Here is a 27,885-nt window from a genome sequence, read left to right on the forward strand (position 1 = left end):
AACGCAGCCCTGCTGGGCCCCCGGACCGCCGCGGTGGCCCAGCGACAGCCCTTCGCTGGAAGGGCTGTGTGGCTGCCCTGACCCCCCCCCCAGCAAGGGGGGGGACCGGGGTCTCTGCGGGCCCGGCCCCGAGCGGGGCACGGAGCCCCTGCCCACGGCGGGAGGCGGGGCAAAACGGACCAGGCCCCGCCCTGCCTTCTCTGACCGCCCCCTTTTCCCATGGCCCCGCCCCTCGCCCCGCCCCCGCGCGGGGCACGCCGGGAGCTGTAGTGCGGGCGGTGCCGGAGCGGGCGGCCGCCATGGCCCCCGGCGCGGCGGCAGCGCTGGCCCTGACGCTGCTGCTGGCGGCCGCCGCCCGCCCCGCCGCCGCCTGGGACCTGTGGGCGCTGCGCTGCGGCTTCTCGGCGGACTGCGAGTGCGGCTTCGGGCCCGACCTGCGCGGTCAGCGGGGGGCGGAGGGCCGGGGGTGCGGGCCGTGAGGCGCGGGGTGCCAAGGGGCGCGGGGCCCTGAGGCGCGGGGGGTCGGGGGAGCCCCTGAGGACGGGGACTCCGCGGCCAGGGAGGCGGCAGGGGGGGTCCCGGCAGCCGGGGTGCCTGGGCTGGCTGACAGGGAGGGCCCGAGGAAGCAGCCCTCGGAGACGGGACAGACAAGAGCTGCTTCGGCCTGCGTTTTCTGAGTCTTGACTAGGCTTTGCTTCAGGTCTGGAGTGTGACTTGGCCATGAATCTGGTGGGGCAGCCCCTGGTGAGGCAGCAGGTGGTGAAGGGAGTGAGGGAGTTCCTGGAGAACCGGAATCCGGTGAAACCCCTGGTGATGTCCTTCCATGGCTCGACTGGAACAGGCAAAACCTACGTGAGCTCCATGCTCATCCGCTACCTCTTCCAGGGTGGACTCCAGAGCCCCTATGTTCACCAGTTCTCTCCGATAGTGCACTTCCCCCATGCTGAGCGGATAGAGCAGTACAAGGTAAGGGACGCCTCCCCGGGCAGTACTACTTAATTGGGGCTTTTTTTGGTTATGTCCATCTTGATCCTCAGTATTACATATGCATTCAGGCTGCTCTCCGAAGTGCAGTAGGAATAAAAGCTCTTTGTTTTACCCTCTCAGACAAACAGCTGAGCAAGTGGCTCCACACACTGGCTGAAGGATCCACTAGTGACTGCAATATACTCTGGCACTCAGTTATCACTTTCATCTTCCCCACAGTAGTCCTTGCAATGATCATGTTCTCGTTCCTTAAATATTTACACAGCCCTTTGAACGCACAAACAAAAGTGCTTTACTTTTAGATGAAAGGCACTAAAATTCTCCCATTGCTTTCCAAACGGTTTGATGGCTGTGAAAACCTGCATATCACTAGACTTGTAATCCCCTCCTCACAGAACAAGCAGCTCCTGAACAGCACCTCTAGACTCTTAACCATCCCTCTTAAAGCTGAGAAAGGGAAGAAATCAAAACGTGAAGGTCAGCTCCCAAACCCTCAGCAGAGTGGGGAATCAGTGCACCTGGACATTTGCTTTCTGGGTGTCTGGGGAAGTTATGTATTGTATTGTATCCTTAGAAGAAATACTCTCCGGAAGGTAAAACCCACACTGGGTGAAGTGCTTCAGTTAGGAGTTATACATGCCCGCAGGCCATGTGAGTGGTTTTGTGTGGGTTGGCATCTATATTAAAGTAACTTCAGCCATGGTAAAGAGCCAGAGCTCTTCTGGGTCAGCGCAGACACGTGTTTTTGCACCAGGACAGGAGCTGGCAAAAAGCACTCAGTAGCTGGAAACTGTGTAGATACACAGTGAAAGAGAAGAATGAGGGGAACTGTAGGAGTCTGAATCTCCAGCTTTAGTTTGCTGCCTCCTTCTTTAAATCCATAATAAAAGATCTACAATGGGCTAATAAAGCTAGTAACGGCCACTGTGCAAAACCCAAAATAAAGGAGGCCTCCCCTGTGCTGGCTGTTCCTGCTCTGAGTAGGTGGTGCTGTGCAGGGACAAGCTGCTTTCAGCACCTTCAACTCCGCTCGAGCTCAGGCCTCAGCCTTTGCTCTGGGGTGGCTCGAGCCTCCCTTGCTGCCCTCGGTATCTCGCTGCCTTACAGCTTGGTGGGTATTTTTTCCTAGGAAAGCCTGAAGCGCTGGATCCAAGGGAACTTGACAAATTGTGGACGGTCGGCCTTTCTCTTTGATGAGATGGACAAGATGCACCCGGGCCTGATTGACGTGATCATGCCATTCCTGGGACCCTCGTGGGTTGTGTACGGGACCAACTACCGCAAAGCGATCTTCATCTTCATAAGGTAAGAGAGGCTCCTCTGTGGCATAATGGGGCCTTCCAGAGCACGGCTTCTCATTTGGGCAGAGGTCATACCTACTTCAGAGCACACACTTGTTTTGCTTTTCCTTCTCCAAGCCTTGAGCCTCTACAAATAGCAAGAGACTCCATTTCATTGTGAATAGACAGACCTGGAGAGCCTGAAAAAGCTCTCCTGTCCCTGTTATTTGGCTGCTTTTACAGGAGTCATTTTAGGCCAGGCAGCTGGGAAATCCTGGCTTGCACTCGTGCTGGAGGGTGTCAAGTGCCACCTCTGTCCTGCAACACCGTTTTCTGGGATACATGCCAAATAAGCATCTCATTCTTGTGCAGCAATGCAGGAGGGGAGCAGATCAACGAAATGACACTGGCTCTCTGGCGTGCCCACAAGGACCGGGAGGAGATCAGCCTTCAGGACCTGGAGCTGGCCATCTCCCAAGCCGTGTTTGAAAACCCTCAGAGTGAGTCCGCGGAGCAGAGCCCTTCCTGCAGGGTCAGAGCCCGGCAGAGGGAGCCAGGACCATTCCAGGCAGCCACTGACACCACCTGCCACCTCCCCGGCAGCCAGAAAGGGACGAGGGGCTTTTGAGGGAAGGGAACTGTGATCCCCTCGAGGTTTCCTGGCAAAGGGAAGGAATAGCCCGGCCTTCCAAGCCAGCAGACCTCTTGCCATGTTTAGCAAAGCTCTTTGGAGATAAGGTATATTCATAGTAGGGGGATGGCAAACAGCACAGCAGGCTCACTGGAAAGGCACTGAGACATACCGATCCCCGTTGCCTGCCTGGTTCTCCTTGCTTTGTCCTTGTCACAGGGAGCAGAGCTTAAGTTCTGACTAGTCAAGCTAAATCCCCTCATTCCTGGAGAACAAGTCTATTGGGCGGGGGGGGCAGAGGAGGGTGACAACTGATGGGTTCAGCTCTCTCCCTGTACAAAACTGGAACAGATCTGTCTTCAGTTGAGTATTCTGGCTTTGCACAAAGCAGCTCTTTGAATTCCAGGGACTGCAGAGACTCTCTGAAAGTAAAACCGGTCTCTTCCTTTGCTTTTGCAGGTGGATTCTGGAAATCTGGGATCATCAACGAACATCTCATCGATTTGGTTGTGCCCTTCCTCCCACTGAAGCGCCACCATGTAAAGCAGTGCGTCGTCAGCGAACTTATCCAGCAAGGCCTCGAAGTACGTCCAGATGTTGTCCAGGATGTGGCTGACAGCATCCCCTACTTCCCAGAAGAAGAGAAAATGTTCTCATCAACAGGCTGCAAAACAGTGGCCTCTCGGATCAGTTTTTTCTTCTAGTCACTGGCAAGGGCCTTGCTTAGATCCATAGGGGATGTATATGGATCTGTAAAGCAGCAGAGCCCAGGGCTGGTGGGATGAGCAGTGGGAGCTGCATGTTCCCTCTTGGGAGCACAAGTGCTCTCCTGAACTCGTCTCTCCAGCCCCAAGGAGGCCACTGCAGGATGCAGCTGTGGGACCAAGTGCAAGTGATGTGATCTAAAGCACTTTACTGATGTACCCTTGGCCAGGTGAGGGTGGATACGACCAGCCCAGCACACCACCCAAGACAACTGTGACAACAAGGAGAAGATGCTAAGAGGGCCTGTAGTGTCAGGGAGGTTTCTTACCCTGTCGGCAGCACCCGCCTGCAGCTTTCTCCTCTCCTGGCAGCTATTGATACACAGCACATCAAGATTCTGAGCCCAAAGAAGAATATTTCTTTCCTATGGCATTTTAATAGTTTTTAAAGACCTTTTTAAGCATGGCTGTACCTCAGCTCCTTGGTACAATGTGACAGTGCTGGTGCTGACTCCTGCAGTGCTGGCCTGTGAACACCTTCAACATTGCAGCAAAGTTTTCGAGCCAACTTCTTTCCAGCTTCCTTTCACTGTGAATAGGTGCTGGTAGGGACCAGCTTCACCATCAACAAGCACGGAGGGGTTAATGTGGGAGATGGCAACACCTAATCTGCCAAAAGCCAGGTTCTTCCTACCACCCCCTTGTCCATCTTTCCCCTAAGGTCGAAAGGATTTCCCTGCAGCAAACCAGGAAAACAACAACAATAAGACTTTTCACTTGTTTTACCAGCTATAAAAAATTTCAGTCCTACCTCCAGGGTAGCCCATGGTGCCACTAATGGTTTTGAAAATTCCTTTTATTCAGTGATGATTTCTACAGCAGGCTGAGAGTTGGTGCTATGAGCTGCTGAGCCTCTTGTACATCCTTCTGCTGGTCAGACCTTGCAGGCTTTGGCTGGGCCAGCATCCATTCAGCTTCTGGGGAGTGTCACAACAGGGGACCTGGGGACAACCGAGAGAAGATCAGTGCTCCACAGTGCCAAGCATGGGGTGCACAGCACCACTGGCCTTTGCCCAGGTTTTAACCTCCTCTGTGCAATCAGTTATGGGAGAACAGGTCAGAGGAATCAGAATCATTCACTCTCCAGGAACAAACTGCCCAAGGGGTGGGTGCAGGGACGCTTCCCCAGAGCTCCGATGCTCCACTCAGGCCTTATGCTGAAATGCGCTGCCAGCGCTTGGGACCATTCCAGCTCCAGGGCCAGAGCTTTGGGGACAGCAATTTTAGACGCCACCCAAGTGCTGCCCAGGAGCTGGTCCGCAGACAGGCCCAAAAATTCTGCCTCTTCCAAAAATGTTATGCATTTCTAATTTTGAAATAAATCTTTTATGAAATAAGTGGTTGGGGAACAGTCTTTTACTTGGATTCCGGACTGCAGGGGCGAAACCTGCCTTTGCCAGCATGAGTACTTCAGCAGTGAGCTGTGAAACATGTCACTGTGCTCCAGAGCAAACGAAACCCTCGCACTTGGGATTTGAGCAACCCCCCTTTGGAGTGGGCAGCACTAGTAGGCTAACACCCAAGACAAACTACACCCCAGCACGTACCTATTGCTGCAGTTGCACCAGGCAACATCAGCCAAAATGGTGAGTTCGGGGGGGCTCTGAGCTGTTCTCTCCAAGGATTCTTGGGCAAGGCATCCAGTTTTGCTCCTCAGGACAGCACAGACAGTCTTTCTTGGAAAGAGGTAGCTTATGAGGGAAAGGATCTGCAGTGGTGACAAGGTGAGACTTGGATCTCCTCCATGGAAAAACTCTTCCCCACAGTGAGCTCTCAGCACTCACTGAGCCACGGGGTTTCCACTGCCGCAGCCAAACACCCGCCTCGTGCCACCAGCAAAGGCCCCGCCAGCCCCACCAGGACCTGCCCCAACAGGGAACCTGGGTTTCACCTCAAACACAACCCAGATCGATCAAGCCATGCCGCTGCCCCGAGTGGGTGCCATGCTGGGTGATGGCCATGTGGCGACATGTTCCCCTTATCACAGCCAGACACAGGGGGGCTTCTGTCCTGAATTGGGGTTGAAGAAACTGGAAAATAAGGAGGAAAGAGACCTGCCCAGTGGCTCTGGCACAAAGTTGTTCCAAGAGCCAGGCTATAATCCTTGCTGCTTGGCTTGGACCCACACCCTGGCAGGACCCCTGATTCCAGTCCCTGATCCTTGATCAGCTGCTGGCTCCCAATGCAGAACAGAAATACCAGGCTTGCCTCAAACTGCATGAAGGGTAGGCACAGAGACTGCAGTCAAGGCAACAGGCTGAGAACATCGCCCACAACCCGAGGAGAGCATCGGGGAGCGGCGCAGGGCTGTACCTTGCCATCTGCAGGGTCGAGCCATGGATGCTGACTTAGGGCAGCATCCTCCCTCGCACTCTCCACCCTCCTCAGGCATAGGTGGACCCTGGCCCGGCACAGGTAGTACAGCGGTTTCTGGGGCTTGTGCTCAACAGCCATGGAGAATTGAGCTTCTGCCTGCCAGTACTGCCTGCGAGGGGACAGGAGTGAGCACACTCTGCAGCCTGGCTCACCACCAGCCCTGGGGCAGACTGCACCAGCCCACCCGCTCACCTCACCACCAAGTCCTGCTGTCCCTGCTCATGTAGTGCCGCTGCAACCCATCTCCGCACAAGGTGGGCTCAGCTCCAGCACCTGCTGGTAATCCGCTAGTGCGTAGGCCAGCTCCCCCAGGCAAAGGAAGCAGTCTGCAGCGAGGCAGCATCAGCGTCTCAGTTAAATGAGAGCTGCTGGGGGTTGGCTGCCACCCCCGGGCTTTGTCTGGAGCTCTCCGTGCCAGTGGGAAACACGCACGGCGCATGTCCAGCCACCCCAGCCACAAAGATTTCAGCATCATTAGCCAAAAGCTCTGAGCTCCACTGGGCAAGAGACGCAGCCCGGTCTGGAACAGAGCAGCCATTCCCAGCCACGGCCCCAGGACAGGCCATGCAGGGAGGGAACCGAACCACCATCCAGGCTCCTGGTACCTCTCCCCACTGCTGAATCGGTCCAGGCAGGCACAGCTGTGAAGCAGGGTCAGGACCAAAGGACAACCCGGGAGCCCCACTGACCATTTCAGTCACTGGTCCCTAACACAGGACCCCAGTGCACAGCCTTCCCCTGCACATGCTCAACGCCCAAGTGCAGATGCTGCTGTCTGACACCCCAGCCCTCACCCCAGGGACCCCGCTGCAATCCCCAGCCCAGCTGCCTGCCTCCTCTGTTGACATAGAGCCCCTTCTCCCTCCTCTCATCCCACAGAGCCTCACCAAGGAGCATCACAGCCTCATCGAATCAGCCCAGATGTAGCAGTTCACAGCAGTCATTGTAGGTGAGTGCCAGCTGCTGAGCCTGGGCCTCTGGGGCACCCAGGTCCCTCGCCCTGGCTAAGTCTTCACAGGCTGCACTGAAGTCCTTGAGCTGTCGGAGGAGGGTTCCCCTGTGACACAGGGACAGAGACAGGAGACCTCAGAGGCCAATGGGGCCAACCAGCTGCGGTGAGACTCTCGCTACCTAAGGGTGAAGAATTCAGCAGCCAAGGGGTCATTCTCGATGGCAAAGCTAGTCTTGAGCCAGGCACTGCACAGGTCCCTGCACAGGGCCTGGGACACCACCTTGGCCTTGGCCTCCTGGCCTTGTGTCAGCAGCCTCTGCCCCAGGGCCTGGGTGCTCCATGCTGCAGCTACAGCTCCAGGGCCCGTCGGATGTCCTGGTGACACAGGGCCAGCTGCCCGGGGAGGCCAGCTACCCTCAGAGCCTGGCACTTCCCAGTGCATCCCCAGACTCCAGGAGGGGCAGCAGGGCCCCTTGGGGACCAGAGCAGCCATACCTGCCCAAAACGTTCATAAAAGGAGTCACGGAGCACATACAGATCAGGGTTCCTCATGTCCTTCTCCAGGTTTCTGTTGAGTATCCAGAGACATTCTGGGAACTTGTAGAGAGCCACAAGACACATGATGCTGCAAGAGGAGACAGGCAAGGCTGGAAGCAGCCCACGGCAGGGCCAGCCCAGCTGGACAGCCTAGCGCTGCCCCGGCTTTACCTCCTCTGCCGAAACACCCTGCAGCTCGGCTGCAGCTCGGCTGCAGCTCAGCTGCCTGTGCGAAGGCCTCGAGGGCCTCACAGTAGAGCTCCTGGTCAAGCAGAGAAGCCCTGTCAGCTTGGCCACAGGCCGAGGCTGCAGACAGGAGGAGGGGAGCAGTGGCTGACCTGCAGGTCAAGGACAAGGGCCAGGAGAGCCAGGCACGGCTGCTCCCGTGCAGGCACCAGTGTGAGCACCTTCCTGAAGTTCAGCATGGCTGACTGAAAGTCACAGAGCTGGAGGAAGGCCTCTGGCTGCTGCTCATACAGCTCTGCCTGCACCACAGACAACCCTCAGCCCATGCTAGTCTAGCCCTTCCCTGCTCAAACTACCCAGGATCAGCCTGGCAAGAGGTTAACAGCATCCTGAAGCCAGATGCCAACATAAGAGCCAGCCTGAATGATACTGCCTCCCTTCTCCAGCTCCCAGCCTGGTGTATCCCTAGCCCTCTGGGGACCCTTTACCCTCTGGGGATCCAGTTCATGGCTTTCAAATAGCAGATGACAGCTTCCTCCCACTGGCCACAAGAGAAGTCCAGCCCATTCCGCCAGCTGTGAGGAAAAGAGCCATGAGGGAAGCCCAGTGACATACTGCTGGACTGGGGGACTGTCACACAGCCTTGGAAGAAAGCTCTGCTCCACCGGCAGGGCCAAGAGCCACCCAGGGCTGGAGGGTGGCTGGGGGGAGGTGGGGCATCATGTATCCCCTCCATCGAGCCACACCCCAAAGGCCACTGCTAAGGACAGCGTGAGTGGGAACGTAACAGGCACGAACACCTAAAACACGGGACACAGCCCTGGGCACTTACTGCTCCCGCACCCTGCCCCGCACAACGGCAGGCAGGGACCCCGCTTCCCTCGGGGACCCGACGCTGACGCAGACACTGGCCGGGCCCGAAGACCCTCCGCAGGGACCTCTCCCAGCCGTTCCCCCAGCTGCTCCTCCGGCACCGCCGCGGTCAAACAGCCCCCCGCGGCCTCCATCCCCCTCACCGCCTGAGGGACCGTTCCCAGGCCGCCGCTCCCAGTAACCCCACTAGTTCGCCCTGGCCGCGCTCCCCAGTCCCTGCCGCAGCCTCCTCGCTGGGCTGTCCCTCCGCGCAGGGGCCGGGGCTTACCGAACGCGGGGCTTTACCTCAGCGGCGGGCACGGCCCCCGCGTGGGCGGAGCGCGGCCCGCCCCACGCCGCCGCCCCGGGCCCGCCCTGCCGCCCTCAAGCAAGATGGCGGCGTTGCCCTTAAGCAAGATGGCGGCGGGGGCGTGGCGACACCGGCCCATTGGCGGCGCGGGGGCGTGACGTGACGGGGGAAGGGAGCACGCGGCGCGATGGTGGCGGCGGAGCTGGCGGGGCGCGCGCGACCGCTCGTCAGCCGGGCGGGGCCGCGCGTCATGGTGGGGCCGGGGGGGCGGGGCCGGGCGTGAGGGGGGGAGCGGGGCTGAGGGGACCGGGGCTGTGAGGGGGAGCACCGGGGGGAGCGGGGCTGAGGGGACCGGGGCTGTGAGGGGGAGCACCGGGGGGAGCGGGGCTGAGGGGACCGGGGCTGTGAGGGGGAGCACCGGGGGGAGCGGGGCTGAGGGGACCGGGGCTGTGAGGGGGAGCACCGGGAGAGCGGGGCTGAGGGGACCGGGGCTGTGAGGGGGAGCACCGGGGGGAGCGGGGTGAGGGGGCCGGGGGGGAGCACCGGGGGGAGCGGGGTGAGGGGACCGGGGCTGTGGGGGGGAGCACCGGGGAGAGCGGGGTGAGGGGACCGGGGCTGTGGGGGGGAGCACCGGGAGAGCGGGGCTGAGGGGACCGGGGCTGTGAGGGGGAGCACCGGGAGAGCGGGGCTGAGGGGACCGGGGCTGTGAGGACCGGGGCTGTGAGGGGGAGCACCGGGAGAGTGGGGCTGAGGGGACCGGGGCTGTGAGGGGGAGCACCGGGAGAGCAGGGCTGAGGGGACCGGAGATGTGAGAGGGAGCACCGGGGGTATCGGGCCTCAGGGGACCGGGGCTGTGAGGGGGAGCACCCCTCAGAAGGGGACCCAGCCAGCTTGCGGGGAGCATGGGGGTATCGGGTCTGGGGGGATGGAGGCTGAGGGGGAGCAGGGCTGAGGGGTGCTGGACAGGGATCAGGCCCGTGGAGGGACCAGCGGCTCACAGCAGCCCGGCAGAGCCCTGTTGACACCCGGTGGGCAGGTGGCCGGCCTGGGCAACTATGGGCTGCGGGGGACGCGGCACAGCGTGGGCATGGCGGTGGTGGACCGGCTGGCCCGGCAGCTGGCAGTGGCCGAGGGTTGGCAGGTGGACAGGCGGTGCTGCGCTGACGTGGCTCTGGCCACGACCCGCGGCCTGGAGCTGGTGCTGCTCAAGCCACGGAGGCTCATGAACCTCAACGGGCTCAGTGTCACCAGTGCCGGTGAGCAGCTTGGTCATCCCCGAAGCTTGCTGTGCCACCGGGCCCTGTGACAGCCCTGCTATCCCCCTGCCCAGCATGGGTCCCCACAGCCCCACTCTGCAGGATCAGGGCCTGGCGTGTCTGTCTCCTCATTTCTTGGGTTGTATTTCTGTTTCCAAAGCTGAGATCTACAACCTCCACCCAGAAGACATATACCTGGTTCATGATGACCTGGACAAGGCCCTGGGCAAGGTGGCGATCAAGCTGGGAGGCAGTGCGAGGTATGGGGTGGCCCCAGCAGCTTTCTGATTGTGGGAGCCATGCTCTTACAGGCATGTGGGCCATTCCTGGCCCTGTCCCACCAGCCTGGCGGTGTTTTCGGCCCCAGCCCTGGGCTCGATCCCAGTTGCAGAGGCAACAGCTGGCTCTTTGGGCAGCCTCCCAGTTCCTGCCCTGGCAGGAAGGGCAGGGAGCCTCCTGGAAGCAGCTGTGGGCTGGATCCAGCCCATTGGCTGCACCACATGGTCTTTTTATAGTACTCTGCGTCCACTCTGCCCCAGTGCCAGATCCTGGGTCAGCCTCGAGACATTTAACCTAGGAAATCTTGCACTGTGGGATGGGGCAGGGATGGTACTAGGCCCCAGTGCTCAGTCACACATGCACTAGCTGCAGCGAGAGCTGAGACGCGCAGAACGTGCTGTCCCAGCCCTCCTTCCCTTGTACCCCTGCAGCCAGCTGCTCTCAGCCCCAGGGGCTGGATGTTCCTGCAGAGCCAGGGCATGGGGACTGCAGCCGCTGGCTGGGACCACCTCCCTAAGTCCTTGCAGTGAGAGACCCCAGGACCAGACCATACCGGGGGTGAGGGGGCGGGGAGGGTGTCTATTACAGACTAACAGTGGGTTTTCTTCTTCTTTCCAAAGGGGACACAACGGGGTCCGATCCTGCATCAGTGCTTTGCACTCCAATGTGAGTGGGCCTCGGTGGAAGGGGATCAATCCTGCCCCCACCTCAATGCATGGCTTGTCATCCCCCCACTCCCATTCTTCTGACTCCCCTCAGACAAGCCCCTGCTCCCTTTCCTCTCCCCCCTTTTCTCCTTCCCCTCCTTCCCTCTGCTTCCCCGAGGGCTGATGTCGGTTTGGCCGCCATAGAGGACATGGAAACAATTAGCTCGAGCGGCTCTGCCAGGCCTGGCAGGAGCCCGGGATCTCAGCACAGCCCAGCAAAAGCCTCTTCCAAAATCATGTTTCTTGGAGCAAGCGCTCAAAACCACCTGGAAAACATGAGGGGCTGCTGTCTCGCCGCCCAGCCCCACTCGCAGCACTGTCCCCTTGCCCCAGCTCTGTCTCAGACGGACCCTTGAGGTGAAGCTCCTCCAGCTCTCCTTCTTCTTCCCCAGGAGATGACCCGGCTCAGGGTCGGCATCGGGCGGCCAGAGGGCGAAGTGACAGTGTCCAGCTATGTCCTGGCTCCGTTCAGTGCTGGGGAGCAGGAGAGGCTGGAGCAGGTCCTGCCCCAGGCAGCGACATCCCTGCTGGAGCACATCCTGCGCAGGAGAGCGCCCATGGGGGAGCCGGGGGACAGGGGCTGACGCAAACACCCAAGGACCTGCCTGGCCGATGGACAGGGCACTGCGGACTCTCTGGGGTGACCATGGTGCGGAGCAGAGCTGGCCCTGCCGGGCAGCCCCCGTCTGTCCCCACACAGATCCGGGCAGCTCATGTCCCACTCAGACCCCTGCAGAGGCTTCACACAGCAGTTTGGCACAGAAATTAAATAAACCCTCACCCCTGCTCCTGCCCCTCTCCCCTGCGCCGCCTGCTGAACTCGGGCATTCCCTGGCTCTCTGCGGCTCAAATCCATGTTCCCATCCCTGTTCCACCAGCCCAGGCTGGAGGGAAGCTTCCAGTGGTATGGGGAGAGCAATGGAAGCAACTTCCGCAGGGTCCAAAAACCACTTCGGCTTTGTTGAGAAACCGTGGCAAGCACGAGTTGCCTGCAATCTCGTAGCTCTGCAGCACACGAGGGCTGCTCCCACTGAGCTGCAGCAAGTTTCAGGGCTGGCCTCATAGTTTTTGAGTTAGGTGGTTTTTAAGCCAAAACCCTGGAGCTTGCGACAGCTGGAGGAGTTCTGGCTCCTCCTCGCAGACCCGTTACAGGTCTCATGGTGGAGAGGGCAGCCCGACAACCGGTGTCTCACCACCACCACCACCAGTTTCCCAAAGCCCTTGGCGCTGCCGGCACGTCCTGTCCAGCTGCGTACCCTGCGAGTGCGGCTGCACCGAGAGCCCCAGCACGGGCAGCTCCTCGCCCACGTCCCAGCAGGCGCTGGAACAAGCGCTGGGACCCTTGCTGCGTCACGCGTACCGCAGCACTGCTGCCGCTTCCTTCCTCCGCTCCAGCTGGCACCAGACCTTCCTCCACTCTGTCCCCAGCTCCCGAGCTCCTCCCGTAGCATTGAGGCTACCTGCAACCAGGGGACAGGCAGGGAAGATAAGGTGTCCCCAACTTGCCATCCCCTTTTCACCCTGCTGTGTCACCTGTGCCTGTACTGGCTGGGACTCTGCAGTTGCAGACCATGCACTTGGCCATCTCCTACTCCCTGTTCACCAGTAGATCCACCTCGGATCTTCAGGTCCTGTGTGATCTCCTGGAGCCAGTTGTTTTCCTTCAGGAGGTCCCTGCTGTAGCTGTTCAACTTGCCGCAAATGATGCTCTCCTGGATCATTTGTTTGGTGGTCTCAGACATCCCGCTGTGGGTCTTGGCTACCGAGTTTTCCACCCGCTGCTCCATCAAGCTGTGGGGAGAAGAGGGTTGTAGCCCCCCCCAAACCCTGGGTGAAGGCAGCAACCCACCGTCCCAGGGCTAACGCCAGCTCCAGGGCCAAAAGGGGCAGCCAGCTGCCAGGCAGGGGTGGAGGGACGTGGCAGCTCTGGGGGCCTGGCAGGGAGCTCACATTTCCCCAGCTCACCGAGACTAGGGCTAGTTGCAGTGTTTTTAAGGAAATTACTCCTCAACACCAGAAAACCCTCAGTTTTCAACCAAACACCACCTTGCTGAGGAGCTGAGGTTTAGCACCAAACAAGCCTGGGCTCTTGCAAAGCAAACACCTTCCTCCAGAGCTGGCCACAAAGGTGACAGATGCCGAAGCCCAGCAGGACTCGGCTGCACATCGCGGTGCTTAAGCTAGTGTTGGGCTTTCAGTCCCAAGGCCAAACCTAGCGCCAATGAGGGAAATCATTTCCATCAGCATTCCCAGGGAAGAGCTGAGCTCCATGGAAATGCCACGCACCTTTTTGCCCTCAGAGGCCAAGGGAGAGCTCCAGTCTCCCTCTCCCACCCCACCTTCCTGCCTCCCTTTCCCCATTACAGATTTCATTCCCAAAGCAGTCCCCGGCCAGGGGAATGGCCAGACCCTCACCACCACAGCTCTGAGGTGACCCTGGCTGTGTATGCCCTGCGGACGTTACAAGGGGCAATGCCACGCAGCAGAGCCAGCACCCAGCACGTCAGCTCAAACACAGTCTGCTTTAATCCTCCCTGGGCTTCAGCCCAGACACGGCACAGGCAAGGGACAAGCCCAGTCGGTGGCAGGAGGCCACGTGTGCCACCGCGGGAGCCAGCCCCGGCCTGAAAAACACTCCCCAAAGTCCAAGCCCGTGGGAGACGGCAGAGTTGGCATCGGTCAGGGCAGTCCTGGAGACGTGTCCTCAGCAGAGACGGAGCACAGTGCTCCCCCAGTCCCTCCACCTGGGCAGGGAAAGGGCTCTCCGGGAGCCCTGGGGCAAATCCTGCCTTGGGTGGATTCGCCACATGCAGATTGGAAGGACCCTGCGGCGATCTGTCCCGGGCAGCTGCATCTCTCAAGTGGGAGCGGGCAGGATCAGGCCACTAGCCTGTGGTGCTCCCAGCTGGGTCACAATCCCTTGTCCCTAGGAGGCAAGGATGCAGACGTTAGCGGTCAAGGCAGGAGCAGCCCCGACACATTCACGCCTGCAGTAGAGGCGGTGGGAGGGTTGTTTTCCAGCCTCCCCCAGTCTGGCTGCTCCTGGGGAGGCTCTGCTGCCAGCACAAGCAACCTCAGACAGGGAAAGTCTGACCCGGCGTTAACCGTGGCGGTGCTGCCTTGGGGCTGAGCAACTGCGGGTGCTCGCCTGCCTGCACGGCCGCCCCACGGAGAGACGGCCCCAGGGAGACCTGCTTTTAGGGGGAAGCAAGCAGCGCCAGGGTGAAACTTTCCCCTGCGAGATGCCCCCAACTCTTTCCAAACTAGGGTGACTTTTGCAGGAGGAGGCGAAGGAGCGTTGTCCCTTCCTCGCTTGAGGGGCTGGGGAGCAGCTGGACTCAGGGAGCAGCAGGACCCGGTCCCCTGGTCCCCTCCAGCCCAGTGCAGCCCCACATGGGACATCTGCATCCCCATCCCTTTCCCCGCCTGGAAGAGAAGGTGTCGTCTCTGTTTCCCAGTGCTTTGAGTCTGATGGGGAGAGCTGCTGCCACATGGCAAAAAGAAACTAGGCATCCAGGACACATCTGAACATGGCACTTGCAGGGAGATGCTTCCCAGCCACTCTGTCCCCCAACCCCAGCACCACGCGCCTGCGTCCCACAGCCTCACTCACCATCAGAGCTCGTCGCGGGCGGTGGAGCGGAGGTGGCCAGCACCGCCCCGTGAGTCCCTCAGGTTCTTCTGCGAGCCAGCCCAGTCTGTCTTCTTGGTATCGTCGTCCCAGATGGTGGAGGTCTCAGTGTCGCTCAGCCAGTTGCTGTCCCCAGCATAGTGAGTGGGATAAACCAGGAGGGGGTGAGCCGAAAACACCAGCAGGTCCCGGGGGGCAAAGTGCTGCTTGTAATCCTCGCTGGGGAAAGTGAAGCGTACCCGAGAGGAGAAATTGGCTTACAGAGCATGGCCCAGTGGAGAAAAAGGCTGGGAAAACTGTACTGACCACCCGGAGAAGGCACCGCACAGGGCAGTTGATGGGGAGGGACACGGGGTACCAGGGAGGGGGTCCAGGGAAGGCAGCCAAGCTGCCCCGCGCTACCGCTGCCTGCAGAGGCTGGCTGGGGAGAGACTGTGAAGGGACTACGGAGGGGATGGGACCCATCTCTCCCCACCAGCCTTAGTGGCACAGGGCCAGCCCTGGCACAGAGGGGGTCTCCGGCACAGCATCCTGCTGGCCCGGCCCCGGCTGGCCCCGGGCCAAGGCTGTCTGGTGCCGTTATCCCGGCGAGCATGGGACTCCCAGCTGCTCCTGGTTCACATCCAGAGCACTAATCCGCCCCTCCATCCACATCCAGCCTCCCTTTTACATGCCTAATCCCTCTGTTTCACCATCCTGCTCGCTGGCTTTCCCACCCCCCTCTCTGCTGGGACACCCGGCCACCAGCGCTCACCCACCCCCTAAATTGCCTCCCCCTCCCCAAACACAACCTCGACACTGACTCCTGCCCAGGAAGAGTGGCATGGAGGTGCCCCAAGATTCGGCTGAGACCCACAACCAGGGGCGGGGGACCACACAGACCCCAGCGCCAGGGTACAGGGGGCTGCTCTCCCCTTGCCACGGGGACAAGGCCCCCGTGCGGAGCCAGCATCGAGCCTCGGCTCCGTCTCCATCGCCGTCCCCCCACCCCGCACTGGCAGAGGGCCATTTTCCAGCGGCCAGCAGCCAGGCATCGGCCAGGGGGGAATGAGCTCATGCTACAGATGTTTTCCTCCAGCATGAGTAATGCCGGGAGGAGGGAACCGGGTGCAATGGTGACAGCAGAGAAGAAACACATGCTCCTTCACCGGCATGGCCATGCCGCTCCGCCAGCACCCCTCCTGCACCCCCAGCTCCTTACTTGGGGTGCTTGTCGTACATGATGGGCAGGAACTCGTCCACCGGCAGCATTTTGGAGAGGGGCTTGGCAGCCAGCAGCTTCTGGGCCCCGCGGAGGGAGATGACGTAGGCCAGCGTCCAGTACGAGTACCCGGCCACCACCAGGTTTCGCACACCCTCCACGGGTGCCTCGTCCTCCACGTTCACCTGCTTCCTCCCCAGGTAGCTGTGGGGCAGCCCGCGAGCTGTGAGAACCAGCCCCAGGAACCCCCCACCCTGCATCCCCCCTGGCCTCAGCACCTACATGAGGTCCCAGTCCTGTTGTGCCCCCTCCAGCTCCTCCATCAGCCGATGCAGCCGTGCCGGGAAGGCAGCCTCAAAACGCACGTCATCCTCGAAGACCACTGACCGCTCCAGCCCCCGGGACACGATCTGCGGGGAGGGGGCAGAGGTGCAAACCCATCCCAGCACTGCGCTGGACCATACTGGGTCCACTCACCCTGCAGGACACCCCTCTCCCCAGGTCCTCCAGAGACCTGCTGATGCTCACGGAGTCCCTTGCCCCATGCTGGTGGCCCTTAGGGACCCCACGGCCCCATACCTCCTTCCAGACGTTGTAGTGGCTGAGGAAGCAGCCGACCTCGCCTTTGGTGAGCGTGCGGCCGGAGAAGGGGTCGTAGTACCCGGGAAGCAGGTCCACCCCCAGCACCTTGATGTCGCTGCTGTTGAGGGTGCTGCAAGGCAAGGGGCTGCATCGGCGAGGCGTCCCCCCAGCCACCCCCCCATCCCCTCCCCAGGGTGACACTACGGGGCTGGCAGAGTGGGGACGCGTCCCCCTGCGGTCACCTCCCATCCACAGCATCCACCACCCGTGGGGCAATCTCCAGCTCCCGCAGGGACGCCAGCATCCGCTGGCGCCGGTCCGGCCTCCGCACCAGGTTGATGAGGAAGATCTGTGGAGGAAGGGGAGAGCCCCACCGATGGGGTATGTTGTCATGAAGGGGGACACAGCCTGCCCGGCCACCACAGGATGGGGGACAGGGTGCTCAGCCAAAGCCCGTGGCAGGCTTTGCCATGGATGGATGCAGCCAGAGGGACAGACAGGGGGACATGGAGGGGCTAGATTGGGCACTTACTTCATCAAAGCCCATTTTCGTGAGCGGCTTGGGAAGGAGGGAAATATGCCTGGAGCGCTGCATGGGGGGCCCATCCACTGCAGAGAAAGGGGACACCACTTCAGTGGAGCCCAGATCCCCCTGGCCAGGAACCGGGGCTGACAGCCCTGCCCCAGGGACCAGCACCAGGTCCCCATCACCCCTGGGGCAGGGGACACCTCCGGGACCGCGCCGCCCACGGGCACTCACCCATGGCCTCCAGCGTGAGATGCACGAAGTTGGCGCGTTCATCCTCCAGCGTCTGGTGGGCCTTCACGGGGACATTGATGTAGCCGAAGCGCTGCTGGTTGCACACATGGACCTCCGCGCCTGCCGGGTGGGATGGGTGAGCACTGCAGCCCCCCCTCAAACCCCCCACCACCACCCCCCAGCCCCCCCCCCACCCTCACCAGCTGCCTGGCAGGAGTAAGCGAAGACGATGATATCGTCAAAAGCCCAGGTGTAGTTGGGATGGGGCGGGTAGAAAGCCAACCGCGACGTCTCCTCCTTCCGCAGGTCGATCAGGAAGGTGGCGTAGACCATGGGGACGGAGAAGCAGCCCACCTGCTGCCGGTTCTTGGTGGGGAAGTAGTCGGCCGTCCGGCGGTAGTACCCCTGCGGTACACCAGCGTGATGCCTCCATGGTGGGGGGCTCTTCTGCCCTGGAGGGGGGGGGTGTCCCTTCCCTGGGGCTTTCTGGGGACGTACCTGGGGCGTGATGCCACACCAGAAGTTGGAGTAGAAGGTCTGCGAGTCCAACATGGGGGCCACCACCGACTTGTTCTGTGCCATGAGAAACTTGAGGGTCTGGTTGTTGGTCAGGATGCTGTCGGTGTCCACAAACTGGGGGGACAGCACAGGTCCTGGAGGCGTGGGGACGCCTGCCTCAGCCCCCACCCCACTGGTGCCCCATGTCCCTTACCAGGATGTAGTCTGCCCGCTGCTCCCGGGCGTAGGTGAGAGCCTCCTGCTTCAGCCTCATCAGGTTTTCGTAGCGTTTATCGCTCCAGTGCTTGGGCCCAAGCTCGTCAGCGTAGGAGCTGGGCCGGGGGGAGGCAGGGGTTAACCCTGCTCGCTGGGAACTCACAAACTCGGTGCATGCCGCTGGGTGCCAGCCAGCTGAGTCAGCCCAGCTCTGCCTCACCGCCGGCTCCTCCTGGCAGCGTCCCCGGCCGGGGAGCGGGGTGCTGCTCTGGGAGCCCCTCACAACCCACACCTGCCCCCCCCCGCACTTCCCCGGCCTCACCTGGGCTCCTCTTGTGCCTTCCAGACCACCGAGTGATAGTCCTTCCCCACCGCCCCCAGCCACTCCTGCAGCATCGCTGTTGTGTTGTCCGAGTTGTGGTCCGTCGCGCACCTGGGGTGAGGGGACGTCAGCCTCTGGGGATCCCCCCACAAAGGGACAACCACGGCCCCCTCCCTGCACTAGAAACGCTCCTGGGGCCCAGAGGCTGAGCCAGCGACAGACTCACTTGGGAACATAACGTGTAATTTTAAGGAACCGAGGCTGCGCTGGCAGGAGGGGGAACGCAAACGGGTAATTTCCTTCGCGGTGCTGCCGCTGGCCGGGCTGTCCCGTGGCTCTCACCCCCAGTCCCTGCAGCCCGGTGGCAGCCCTGGCCGCGGTTTCCCCATCCCAGCCCTGTGGCTGCCCACTATGAACATGGGAGCGCAGCGGCTTCGTCCCCCCACCCATGCACCCTGCTGCATCCCACAGCACCCCTGTGCACCCCGCTGTGCCCCCCCCCGGCTCCAGCAGCCAGAGGAAAGGTCCCTACAGGCAGCAAAAATCCCCCTCCCCAAACCTTCCCTTGCTGTGCACAGCCGCCATCCCCAATTCTCCCACCCAGCCTCGCGACGATATTCACTGTCGCTGGGGGACCCCAGCACAGACGGGGCTGAGCCCCACGTTCCACTGGGGCAACCCCCAAGTCCCCACACTCCCCAGCACCCTCGACCTGACAAAGAGCACCCCAGGCACTGGTGTCATGGGGAACCTCTGGGATGCAGGGGACAAGGCAGGACCTGTGCCCCCCCCCCCAGCTCCCAGCTCCACAGGCAGCTCGTCTTGAAACACCCCGCAGGGCTCTGCAGCCAGGGGCTCCCGGGGGCTGCGGCAGGCAAAGGCAAGGAACCCCCCCGCTCCCCCGCTGCCAGCAGCTGCCCCCCACCCCAGCCCAGCCACCCCTGCTAGGACCCCCCCACCAGCCCCTGCCTCGGCCCCCTGCAAAAGCAGCTGCTGAAAAGTTTCCGACAAGCTCAGGCAAGAGATGGCGGCAGCGGAGGAGCGAGGAAGAGGAGGGATGGGGGGGCTCCTCTACCAGCGACCCCCACCAGGATGGTAAAAGGGAGTTTGGGGGGTGTCTTTGGGGAAGGGGGGCTGGGGACAAGCTCTGCAGGGAGGGGGAAGGCAGCGTCTGTCCCTGATGATGCAGAATCCCCCGCCCGAGCCCAGGGCTCCACTCCCTCGCCAGCCCCACGACTTCGGGAGGGGAAAGGTGGGGGTCCCCCCCCGTCACTGTGGGGTAGCACCCAGCCCCTCCCGGGTCCCTGCTGGGTCCCACACTCAGGACAGAGCCACCCCTCACCCTTTGGGGCTGGCGAGGGCTGCTACCACCAGAGTCCCTGTTCCTCCACAGGGTCCCCGTCCCCCCAGGGTGCCCATTCCCCCCGATCTCTGTTCCCTCCACCCAGACCCCCGTTACTGCAATATCACCCTGAGTCCCCAGTCCCCCCGCTCTCCCCAAGTCTCCATTCCCCTCACCCCATTGCCCTTTGGGTCCCCACTACCCCCAACTCCCCATTCCCCCCATAGTCCCCCCTATCCCCCAGGACCCCCCCCCCCCCCAGCACCCCCATTTCCCCCCCCCCGGGTCCCTGTGACCCCACCATCCCACCTCCCCCCCGGGATCCCCATTCCCGCACAGCCCCCCTCCTCCTCCCCAAATCCCTGTTATTCCCCGCACCCCCAGGGTACCCGGCTCCCCCCGGGAGGGTGTGGGGGGGGGGGTCCCCCGCTCCCTCACCACAGGGCGATGCTCCCCGCGGGATAGTCCATGCTCTCCAGGGCTCCCAGGCAGTGCGGCAGCGAGTGCTCCGCGTTACGGGCCAGGAGGGCGAGCACCACCCGGGGGGGGGGCTGGCCCGGACCCGGACCCGGACCCGGACCCGGTGCCGGACCCGGACCCGGTGCCGGTGCCCAGCAGCAGGAGCAGGGCGCAGAACGGCCCCGCTGCACCCATGGCGGCGGCGGCGGCGGCGGGCGGGGAAGGGGCGGGCTGAGACCCGCCGCGCTCAGCGCACCCCCGCCCCCGCCCCCGGCCCGGCCCCGCCGCCTCTGAGAGCCCCGGGGGCGGGTTTGGGTTGGGTTTCTTTAAATAAAGCTCATAGCGGTAAACAGACCCGCACGGCCCCCACCCCTCACCCCCTCCCGGGGGGTGGGGGGGCACCCCCGGTACCCCCTCGCTGAGGATGCTCCTGGGCATCTCCGTGTGCCCCCCACCCCCCCCCCACCCCCGGCAGCTCGGGGTCGGTCCCCCGCGGTGCCCGGCACGGTGTGGGTGTGTGGTGGGCAAGAGGATGGGGGGGGGGGGGGTCGTGGCTGGGGGATCATAGCCAGGGGGGCTGGTGGCCAGGGGGGGTCATGGCCAGGGGGGGCTTGCGTCCAGGGTGAGTCGCGGCTGGGTGGGCTCATGGGTCTCCCCCATCACAGGCCAAGGCAGCCCACCCCACCAAGCCGTGTCTCACCCAGGTTGCCCCCCACGGCTGACTATTTGCAGCCCCCCAGGCATGTCGTGTCCCAGCCTCAGGCAGCCCCGGGGCCTTCGGGACGTTTGGCCAAAACCACTGGTTAACCACCCGATGCGTAAATACAACCGTCACCTCCCGGAGCAAGCGCGGGCTGGGAGGAGGCCGCGTTCTGGGGAGCAACAACTCCATGCACCCCACCAGCGGTGCCGGGCACCCCTCGCTGCGCTGGCACCGGAGCCCTGGCGAGGGCCCGTGGCCAAACCTGCACCCACCGGCAGCGGAGCAAGGGCTTGGCCAGGCGGCTGCTCTCGCTGGCTCCCCATGTCCCCCCACTCCCGGGAGACCTCCGGGAAGGCTCTGGCAGGGTGCGGCAAGGGGGTCGGGGGGGGTGACCAATCCAACAGCACCTGAAAGAAGCAACAGAGAGGGTGGAGGGCCATGGGGAACAACCAGGGAGCCCTACGGCGGCTGTAAGGAGAGAAAAATTCTATTTACAGCCTGAGGTTGGACAAGTATTTCGGGGAAGGGCTCCGTGCCAGCCCGGCTGGGCGCTCCCTGGCGATGCAGAGGAGCTGCGGGAGGAGGCAGGACCCAAGCAGACGAGCACAGCCGGACCCCACCCGTGTCAGGACCCCACTCGTGTCCGGACCCCACCCGTGTGTGCACCCCCGCCCCGGGAGGGCTGGGCGGGGGGCAGCCCCTCACCCCTCCGCAGGAGCCCCCGAAGGCGGCCCCGCGGCCCGGGAAGGGATGAAGGCGGAGGAAGGGCCGCAGAGCGCCGGGGATGCCCGCGGAGCCCACGGCTGGCCCCGTCCCGCGGGGACACCCCCCCCCCGCCGGCCCCGCCTCCCCCCCCCCGCAGCCCGGTCCCGCTCTCGGCCGCTGCTGCCACCTCCCGGCACCGCGGCACGGCCCGGCCGGGAGCGACCGGGAGCAGCCGGGTACGGGCTCTCAGTGGGGAGTCAGGGGCTCCAGGGGCCGGCAGAGCCGGGTGTGATCCCCGCATCCCTCCACCCCTGCATCCCCACATCCCTCCATTCCTGCCCTTCTTCATTCTTGCATCCTTTCACCCCTACATCCCTCCATCCCTTCAACCCTACATCCCCACATTCCTTCCCCTCTTCATCCCCGCATCCCTCCATCCCCACATCCCTCCATTCCTGCCCTTCTTCATTCTTGCATCCTTTCGCCCCTGCATCCCCACATTCCTCCATCCCTTCACCCCTACACCCCCACATTCCTTCACCTCTTCATCCCTGCATTCCTCCATCCCTGCATCCCCACATCCCTCCATTCCTGCCCTTCTTCATTCTTGCATCCTTTCACCCCTACATCCCTCCATCCCCACATCCCTCCATCCCTTCAACCCTACATCCCCACATTCCTTCCCCTCTTCATCCCTGCATCCCTTCATCCCTCCATCCCCACATCCCTCCATTCCTGCCCTTCTTCATTCTTGCATCCTTTCACCCCTACATCTCTGCATCCCCACATCCCTTCACCCCTACATTCCTCCATCCCCACATCCCTCCATCCCTACACCCCCACATCCTTCCCCTCTTCATCCCTGCATCCCTTCGTCCCTGCATCCCTCCATCCCTGCATCCTCTCCCGAGGGTCTCAGGCAGCCCTGCCCTGCCCTCAGCACCTGGGAAGGGCAGAAAGGGATTTCAGTGCTGGTTATAACTGGATTTTGAGCAGCCTGGATCCCAGAGAGGCCAAGCAGGGCAGTTCCCAGCCTGCAGACGGGGGTGAAACGCTACAGAGCCCCAACACCCTGCACCGCACGGTGGCTGGGGGGGGGGCCTGAGCCTGGATGTGCCCTGGCCCAGGCTGGGGCCAGCCCTGGGATTCTGCTCTGTGACCAAGAGCAACATCTGGCCGCTGCCAGCAATTTTTTCCCTGCAAACCCCCACTCCGTGTGCTCAGTCCCTGCTGTCCAGTGCCCCAGGGATGCAGCATCCCTGGCCCGCCACGGTTCAGCCACCCAAGGTTCAGCTCCCTGGCTGTGGGCTCAGGGGCTGGGGAGGGAGAGACTGCCCGATGCGCAGCTCCACCGGCCCTGGGGCAGGCAGAGGAAGGGGGTGCCATCACTGCGCCCTGACATGGGGAAACTGAGGCACGGACCAATGTAATGTGCAGCACGCAGATGGGCCGGGACTGGCAGAGGGACGAAGCATCCTGCGCCCACCCTTGCAAAGTGAGGTCAGAATTATCCCTGTCTTTGCAGCTGGCTTTGCAACCTGCCTTCTCCCCGCCGCTCAGGTGCCGCAGGGCTCATGGTGGACCCTTGGAGCCCACTGTGGGCCAGCTGACACCTTACAAGCAGTTTTGGCCATGCAATGATTAAAAAACCCACAAGGGAGCTCAGGGAGAAGGGAGAAATGGAGGTTACCTGCCAGGGCACCCGCTGCGTGGTCCTTGGGGTGACGACCCACCTGGCTCTGCGCTGCGGCTCAGCACCTCCAGCCCCACCACTCTGCTAGCACAGGGCTGTGACAGTCCCCACGCCCCAGGAGCAGGACTGGCAGGAGGGTGACAGGTCCCCACAGCTCCCAGGGCATCCCCATGGGGGTCAGGACACCCCCACGGCTCCACGCACCCGTGGCAATACCTGTAACACAGAGCCAATGTCAGGCCCAAAAGCATCCCACCCAGAAAAGCACCTTCCCATCCCCACAGTGTCGGGCAGGCAGCAGCGCTCTGTGATATTTCCAGCAGTATGTTTTATTTTTTTACAGGAAAAAGTTGCTTTTGGACCCAGGGCTGAGGTTTTTGGCCACCTCCCGCCTCTCTCCGCCCCTTCCTTGAAATTTTCTAGGATTTTCAGCGAAGTCTTTGAAAGGCTCCAGGTTCCTCAGCTGTCACATTTTTCTGCTTTAAAAGACTCAGGTTTGGTAGCAGAAAACAAATATATAAAGAGATAGATATATACGTATATATAAATGCAGAGATTCTATGTGTATGTGCATGGCCGGGGGGTTGGTACGAGTCCCCTGGCCACCAACAATCTTTATTATATTTATTTCACAAGAAAAAACATCCTGGGGTCCCAGCTGGCTGCCCAGGTCCGAGGAGCTCCTGGGTGCCCCCAAGGGTCCCCGCTCCCACAACATGATGCTGCCTGAGTGATGCCGTCCCCTCCAGACCACTGGCTCGACTTGTCCAGCATCACAACCCCAGCCCAGTTCCCAGGTGGGGAAACTGAGGCACGGAGCCTGCACAGCCTCCTAGCAGCTGCCCAGCCAGGAGGGATCCTGGACCCAAGGGAGTGCCCATGACCCCACCACGCTCCCTGCCCCGCAAGCCCCTCATCCTGAGCTGTTCCAGCTGTTTTCACCACCCTCCAGCTGTTGGGTAACTCAGGAGGCCGGCGCTCCCCTCCCAGCTGGGTTTTCCTTCCAGGTCTCTGCTAAATCCATTGCATCCGCAGGCGCCGCTCCGCTTTCCTCCTTGGCAGGCTAATTCCGCAGCAGGCAAAAACTACGGATCTTCCCACCCGGAAAAATTCAGGGAGATTTTGGCCATCTTGGGGGGACTTTGGCCATCCTGGGGGGGATTTTGGCCACCCGGGGAGGGGGGATTTTGGCCCACCCAAGAGTTGCTCTGCCAGAGGAGCTGGAGGCCAGCAGGAGCAGCATCCCCGTCCCAGCTGGTGGAGACAGAGAGACCCATGCCACCATAAATGGGGCAAAGATGCATCACCAGCCCCAGCGGGTGCTGGGCCACGTCTCCCCCGCACCTCAGCCCATTGGGAGACAGCCTGGGGTGTTCCTGGTGGGCTGCAAACATCAGGGAGGGAAAAGCCTCCCCGGGGACCCCTCTTTGTGCCCCGCTGGGAGCAGGGAGCCAGGGGCATGAGGGATGCTCTGCTCCACCTGCAAGGCACCACCGTGCTTGGAGCCACATTCGAGCCACAGAGCGGCCAAATCCTGACCCTCCCGAGTGGCGCAGCCGGCTCAGCCCCAGAATGGTCCCTTTTCTCCCCAGGCTGGCTCACATCTGTCATCATCAGAGCCAGCGGTGCCCAGGGCCAGCATCCCCCGGCTCTGGGTGTCAAAGGGGACCCCAGGCACCCATCAGCCCTGGGAGTGGGCAGAGGGATGTGTCCCTCAGCAAGGGGAAACTGAGGCAGGAGGCCGACCCCAGGCTGCTCCAGCCCCCCTGGGCAGGGAGAAGGCTGCATACCCTGACGGGGCTTCACCCTGGGGACAACGGGGAGCCACTCTCCGTCCCCCCTGCCGTGGTGCCCTCTCAGATGGATGGCGATGGAGGGGTACCCCAATGAGACGGGTTCCCCCCATGATGCGCTGACCCGTGTGCTCCAGTCCTCTTCATCCCCTCCCTCCTCTCCCCCCCCATCGGGGCTGGCGGTCGGTCCCCGTCCCAACCCAGGGCAGCTGTGACCGAAAACAAAGCTGTCCCCTTCGGCACAATACCCTTCTGTCCCCCCCCCCCAGGATGCTGACCGCTGGGGTGGGCAGCGGCCGGGCTGGAGGCGTCGAGGGGCCGTGCCAGGCCCCCGCTGGCAGGGGACAATGTTGGCAGTGATGGAGAGTAGGTATTTCAAAAGGTTTTGTTTTCGGGTTGACCCGCCGAGCCGGCGTGACCCCGCAGCCCCCCACCCAGCCCTGCTCCTCCGTCCCAATAGAAACCGGCCACATTCCTGACCTCGGGAGGGGGGGGGAAGTTTCAAACCTCCCCGGGAAGGAGACAATGGGGGTGTCAGGGCCGTGATTTAGGAGGGGGGGCTCTTTCCATCACAAAGGCGAGACAAAGGCGCTCGGTGCTGGGAAAGGGGCTTCGGCGGCGGCTCAGGAGCAGGGCCGGGGTATTGTGCCTGGCCAGCCGGCCTCGGCGGCAGGGCAGCGGGGTCCCACTGGGTCCCATCGGGTCCCACCGGGTGCCACCGGGTCCCACTGGGTCCAATTGGGTCCCACCAGACTCTCCATCCCAGCCCCTACCGCAGCCCTCCCCACGGCCGCCCTGGGGCCCAGGGTCTGGCGGCTTCGTGGGTGTCACTGTCACCCAGGGTGGGAGGGAGCGAGTCCCCCATCCCCACGTGGGATGGCTGGGGCACCCCCAGCTCCCCACAGCACCCCACATCAGCGGGGCTGGCCAAGGACCAGCCCATCCCGGGGGGCCGTGGGCACCCCACGGGTCAGGGCTCAGACTGGGACCAGCCCCCCCCCCGCCCCGGGCAGCCATCCCCGACCCAGGGGGACAGGCAGCCCCCAGAACCCTGACCCCCCCCCCCCCCCCTCCATCGGCCCTTCCCTGGGTGTTCAGGGCCGGGGTCCCACTCTCCTCTCCCAGGGCCAGTCCCGGGGCCGAGGGCCGGGCGAGGGATGAGCAGCTCCTCTGTGTGCCGCTCAAAGGGGCTTTGTGCACCCCGGGGCCGCCGGCACCCAGCACCACCCGCCACCGCCGGCACGGGCACCACGCCGGTGCCCACCCTGCCCGCACCTCGCAGCCTGCAACCCCCCCCCCGCCCCGGCCAACCCCCCGCTTTCCAACTGCCCCTGCCCCGACCCTCCTCCTCCATCCCTTGGGGGTCTCAGCCCCAAACCGTGGCAACCCCCCCCCCCAAAAAAAAGCCAGGAAACTGCTTAAGCAGACGCCCAACTTACAGTGTCCTCTGCCGCCGAGCTGAGCCCATGTCTCCAGCCAGCGTCCCGGTGCCGAAGGGCTCGGAGCCTGCACAGAGAGGGGATCTTTTTACAGGAGAAATATTTTTCTCCCGGTGCTGGACGGCTGATCCGAAGGAAAAGCTGGAAACAAGTTCATTGGCTTTTCTCTCGCTCCCTCTCCTTGCCCTAATTTTTATTTTCCTGGCAGCTGGCGGGAGGAAGGGAGCTGGCAAGGTGATGCTTTTTTGGGAAGAGGGGAACTGCTGGTGAAAGAAGCATTCACCGCGCCGGGAGCCTGGGAAAGCTGAAAGCCGGGGGGCCGGCGGGAGGGCGGGAGCCTGATCACGGATCGCCGTGTCGAGGCTGACCGGAGCGCCAAGGCCCGCGGCCGTGCCGAGGCTCACGGCCGTGCCGAGGCTCACGGCCGTGCCGAGGCTCACGGCCGTGCCGAGGCTGGCCGGGCGGAGGCCGGCGGCAGGTGGAGGGGCGCCGGCGGGATGCACCAGAAAGCCAGTGACATCATGTTGTGGGTTTTTTTTCCAGGATGAAATGTAATTTGCAGACGACTTCCCCGGCCGCCCGCAAGCGCTGGGGCTCCACGGCGAGGAGCAGGACGGGTCTCCCCAGGACACACAGGCGCCCGCCAGAGGAGTGCAGGGCTGGGCCAGGCCTTTATTTTTCCCCCCTTTTGGGTCAGAAAAAACATTTTATTTCCTAACCCACCGGTGCTGTGCAAGGGGCTCGCCGGCACACAGAGAGCAGGGCCGGCCGGGGGCTGAGCAGACCACAGCCCGGCACAGCCGGCGCCAGCGCCCCGTCGGGGACCCCCCATCCCCATGGCAGGGCAGGATCCATCCCCGGCCGCCCAACCCGGGATGGCTCCTTTCGCCTCTTCCCTCTTAATTTTGTTTAGAAACTTGTCAGGTTGGTACATAAAGGAGGTGGAAAGATCAATCCCGGCTTTTCATCAGTGTGGGAAAAAGTATTTCACTAATCCATATTTATTGGTGTAAGGAGCGGGGGGGGGAGGGCGAGAGACCCTAATGGTCAGGAGCAAAGGACAGAAGGGACAGTTTAAGGCTGCCCTTTTCGGAGAGGTCACATGTCACCAAAATCTTTCGGTTGTCTCGGGATTGGTTACATTCTGTTCTCTTTTTTTCTATTGAGGTTGCCAAGCAACTGGCTAAGACCAGCCAAGATATTTTCTTTATTACAAGTGGAGCAGAAAGCAGCAAGGAGGAGAGAGATAAAAAAAAAAAAAAAGGGAGAGAAGAGAAGAAGTTTAGACAATTAACATTTATAGGATCACATAACTTCATTAACTCGGCCGAGATTTGGGAAAGAGACTTCAAAAAAAAAAAAGGTGGTGGTGGTGGGGAGCGTTAGGAATTAAAGCGAGTTAAAAGGCCGGCAGGTCTGGGGCT

General features: G+C 62.2%; 3 protein-coding genes and 1 long non-coding RNA gene across 17 annotated transcripts; 2 read left to right on the forward strand and 2 right to left on the reverse strand.

Moving 5' to 3' along the window:
* The first annotated feature begins 260 nt into the window (after positions 1–260).
* Positions 261–4,995, forward strand: TOR2A (torsin family 2 member A). Of its 3 annotated transcripts, none has more exons than XM_030000327.2 (5): positions 261–441; positions 701–966; positions 2,117–2,292; positions 2,640–2,767; positions 3,358–4,995. In XM_030000327.2, the coding sequence occupies exons 1-5, from the start codon at positions 300–302 to the stop codon at positions 3,600–3,602; spliced, it is 957 nt and encodes a 318-aa protein (XP_029856187.1). In that variant the 5' UTR covers positions 261–299; the 3' UTR covers positions 3,603–4,995. The 3 variants fall into 3 exon arrangements, with proteins under 3 accessions (XP_029856187.1, XP_029856188.1, XP_029856189.1); XM_030000328.2 differs by having other exon boundaries at positions 305–415; XM_030000329.2 differs by having other exon boundaries at positions 342–441; positions 886–966.
* On the reverse strand, positions 4,441–8,835 carry LOC115335105. Of its 8 annotated transcripts, none has more exons than XR_005931338.1 (3): positions 8,546–8,835; positions 5,210–8,288; positions 4,441–4,603 (listed from the first exon to the last, which is right to left on the reverse strand). It is a non-coding gene; the product is annotated as an uncharacterized LOC115335105 (long non-coding RNA). The 8 variants fall into 8 exon arrangements; XR_005931339.1 differs by having other exon boundaries at positions 5,210–7,615; positions 8,202–8,835; XR_005931337.1 differs by having other exon boundaries at positions 5,210–7,365; positions 7,486–8,835.
* Positions 8,836–9,044: 209 nt separating this feature from the next.
* On the forward strand, positions 9,045–21,533 carry PTRH1 (peptidyl-tRNA hydrolase 1 homolog). 2 transcript variants are annotated; one of them, XR_003921414.1, is made up of 6 exons: positions 9,045–9,128; positions 9,912–10,131; positions 10,292–10,391; positions 11,031–11,076; positions 11,510–11,805; positions 21,512–21,533. XR_003921414.1 is itself a non-coding variant. In XM_030000889.2 (5 exons), the coding sequence occupies exons 1-5, from the start codon at positions 9,063–9,065 to the stop codon at positions 11,699–11,701; spliced, it is 624 nt and encodes a 207-aa protein (XP_029856749.1). In that variant the 5' UTR covers positions 9,045–9,062; the 3' UTR covers positions 11,702–11,903. The 2 variants fall into 2 exon arrangements, 1 of the variants encoding a protein (XP_029856749.1); XM_030000889.2 differs by lacking the exon at positions 21,512–21,533 and having other exon boundaries at positions 11,510–11,903.
* On the reverse strand, positions 13,621–26,856 carry CERCAM (cerebral endothelial cell adhesion molecule). Of its 4 annotated transcripts, none has more exons than XM_030000884.2 (15): positions 26,462–26,856; positions 23,270–23,445; positions 21,104–21,238; positions 18,328–18,438; positions 18,004–18,185; positions 17,790–17,924; positions 17,492–17,696; positions 17,292–17,411; positions 17,064–17,140; positions 16,774–16,880; positions 16,529–16,661; positions 16,232–16,359; positions 15,950–16,153; positions 14,731–14,967; positions 13,621–14,043 (listed from the first exon to the last, which is right to left on the reverse strand). In XM_030000884.2, exons 1-14 carry the CDS (start codon positions 26,488–26,490, stop codon positions 14,733–14,735), a joined length of 1,977 nt encoding a protein of 658 aa, XP_029856744.1. In that variant the 5' UTR covers positions 26,491–26,856; the 3' UTR covers positions 13,621–14,043; positions 14,731–14,732. The 4 variants fall into 4 exon arrangements, with proteins under 4 accessions (XP_029856744.1, XP_029856745.1, XP_029856746.1 ...); XM_030000885.2 differs by having other exon boundaries at positions 18,004–18,121; positions 23,227–23,445; positions 26,462–26,821; XM_030000886.1 differs by lacking the exon at positions 26,462–26,856 and having other exon boundaries at positions 18,004–18,156; positions 23,227–23,338.
* Positions 26,857–27,885: the final 1,029 nt, after the last annotated feature.

This window comes from Aquila chrysaetos, chromosome 24 (assembly GCF_900496995.4).
Source record: "Aquila chrysaetos chrysaetos chromosome 24, bAquChr1.4, whole genome shotgun sequence".
Classification (NCBI taxonomy): Eukaryota; Metazoa; Chordata; class Aves; order Accipitriformes; family Accipitridae; genus Aquila; species Aquila chrysaetos.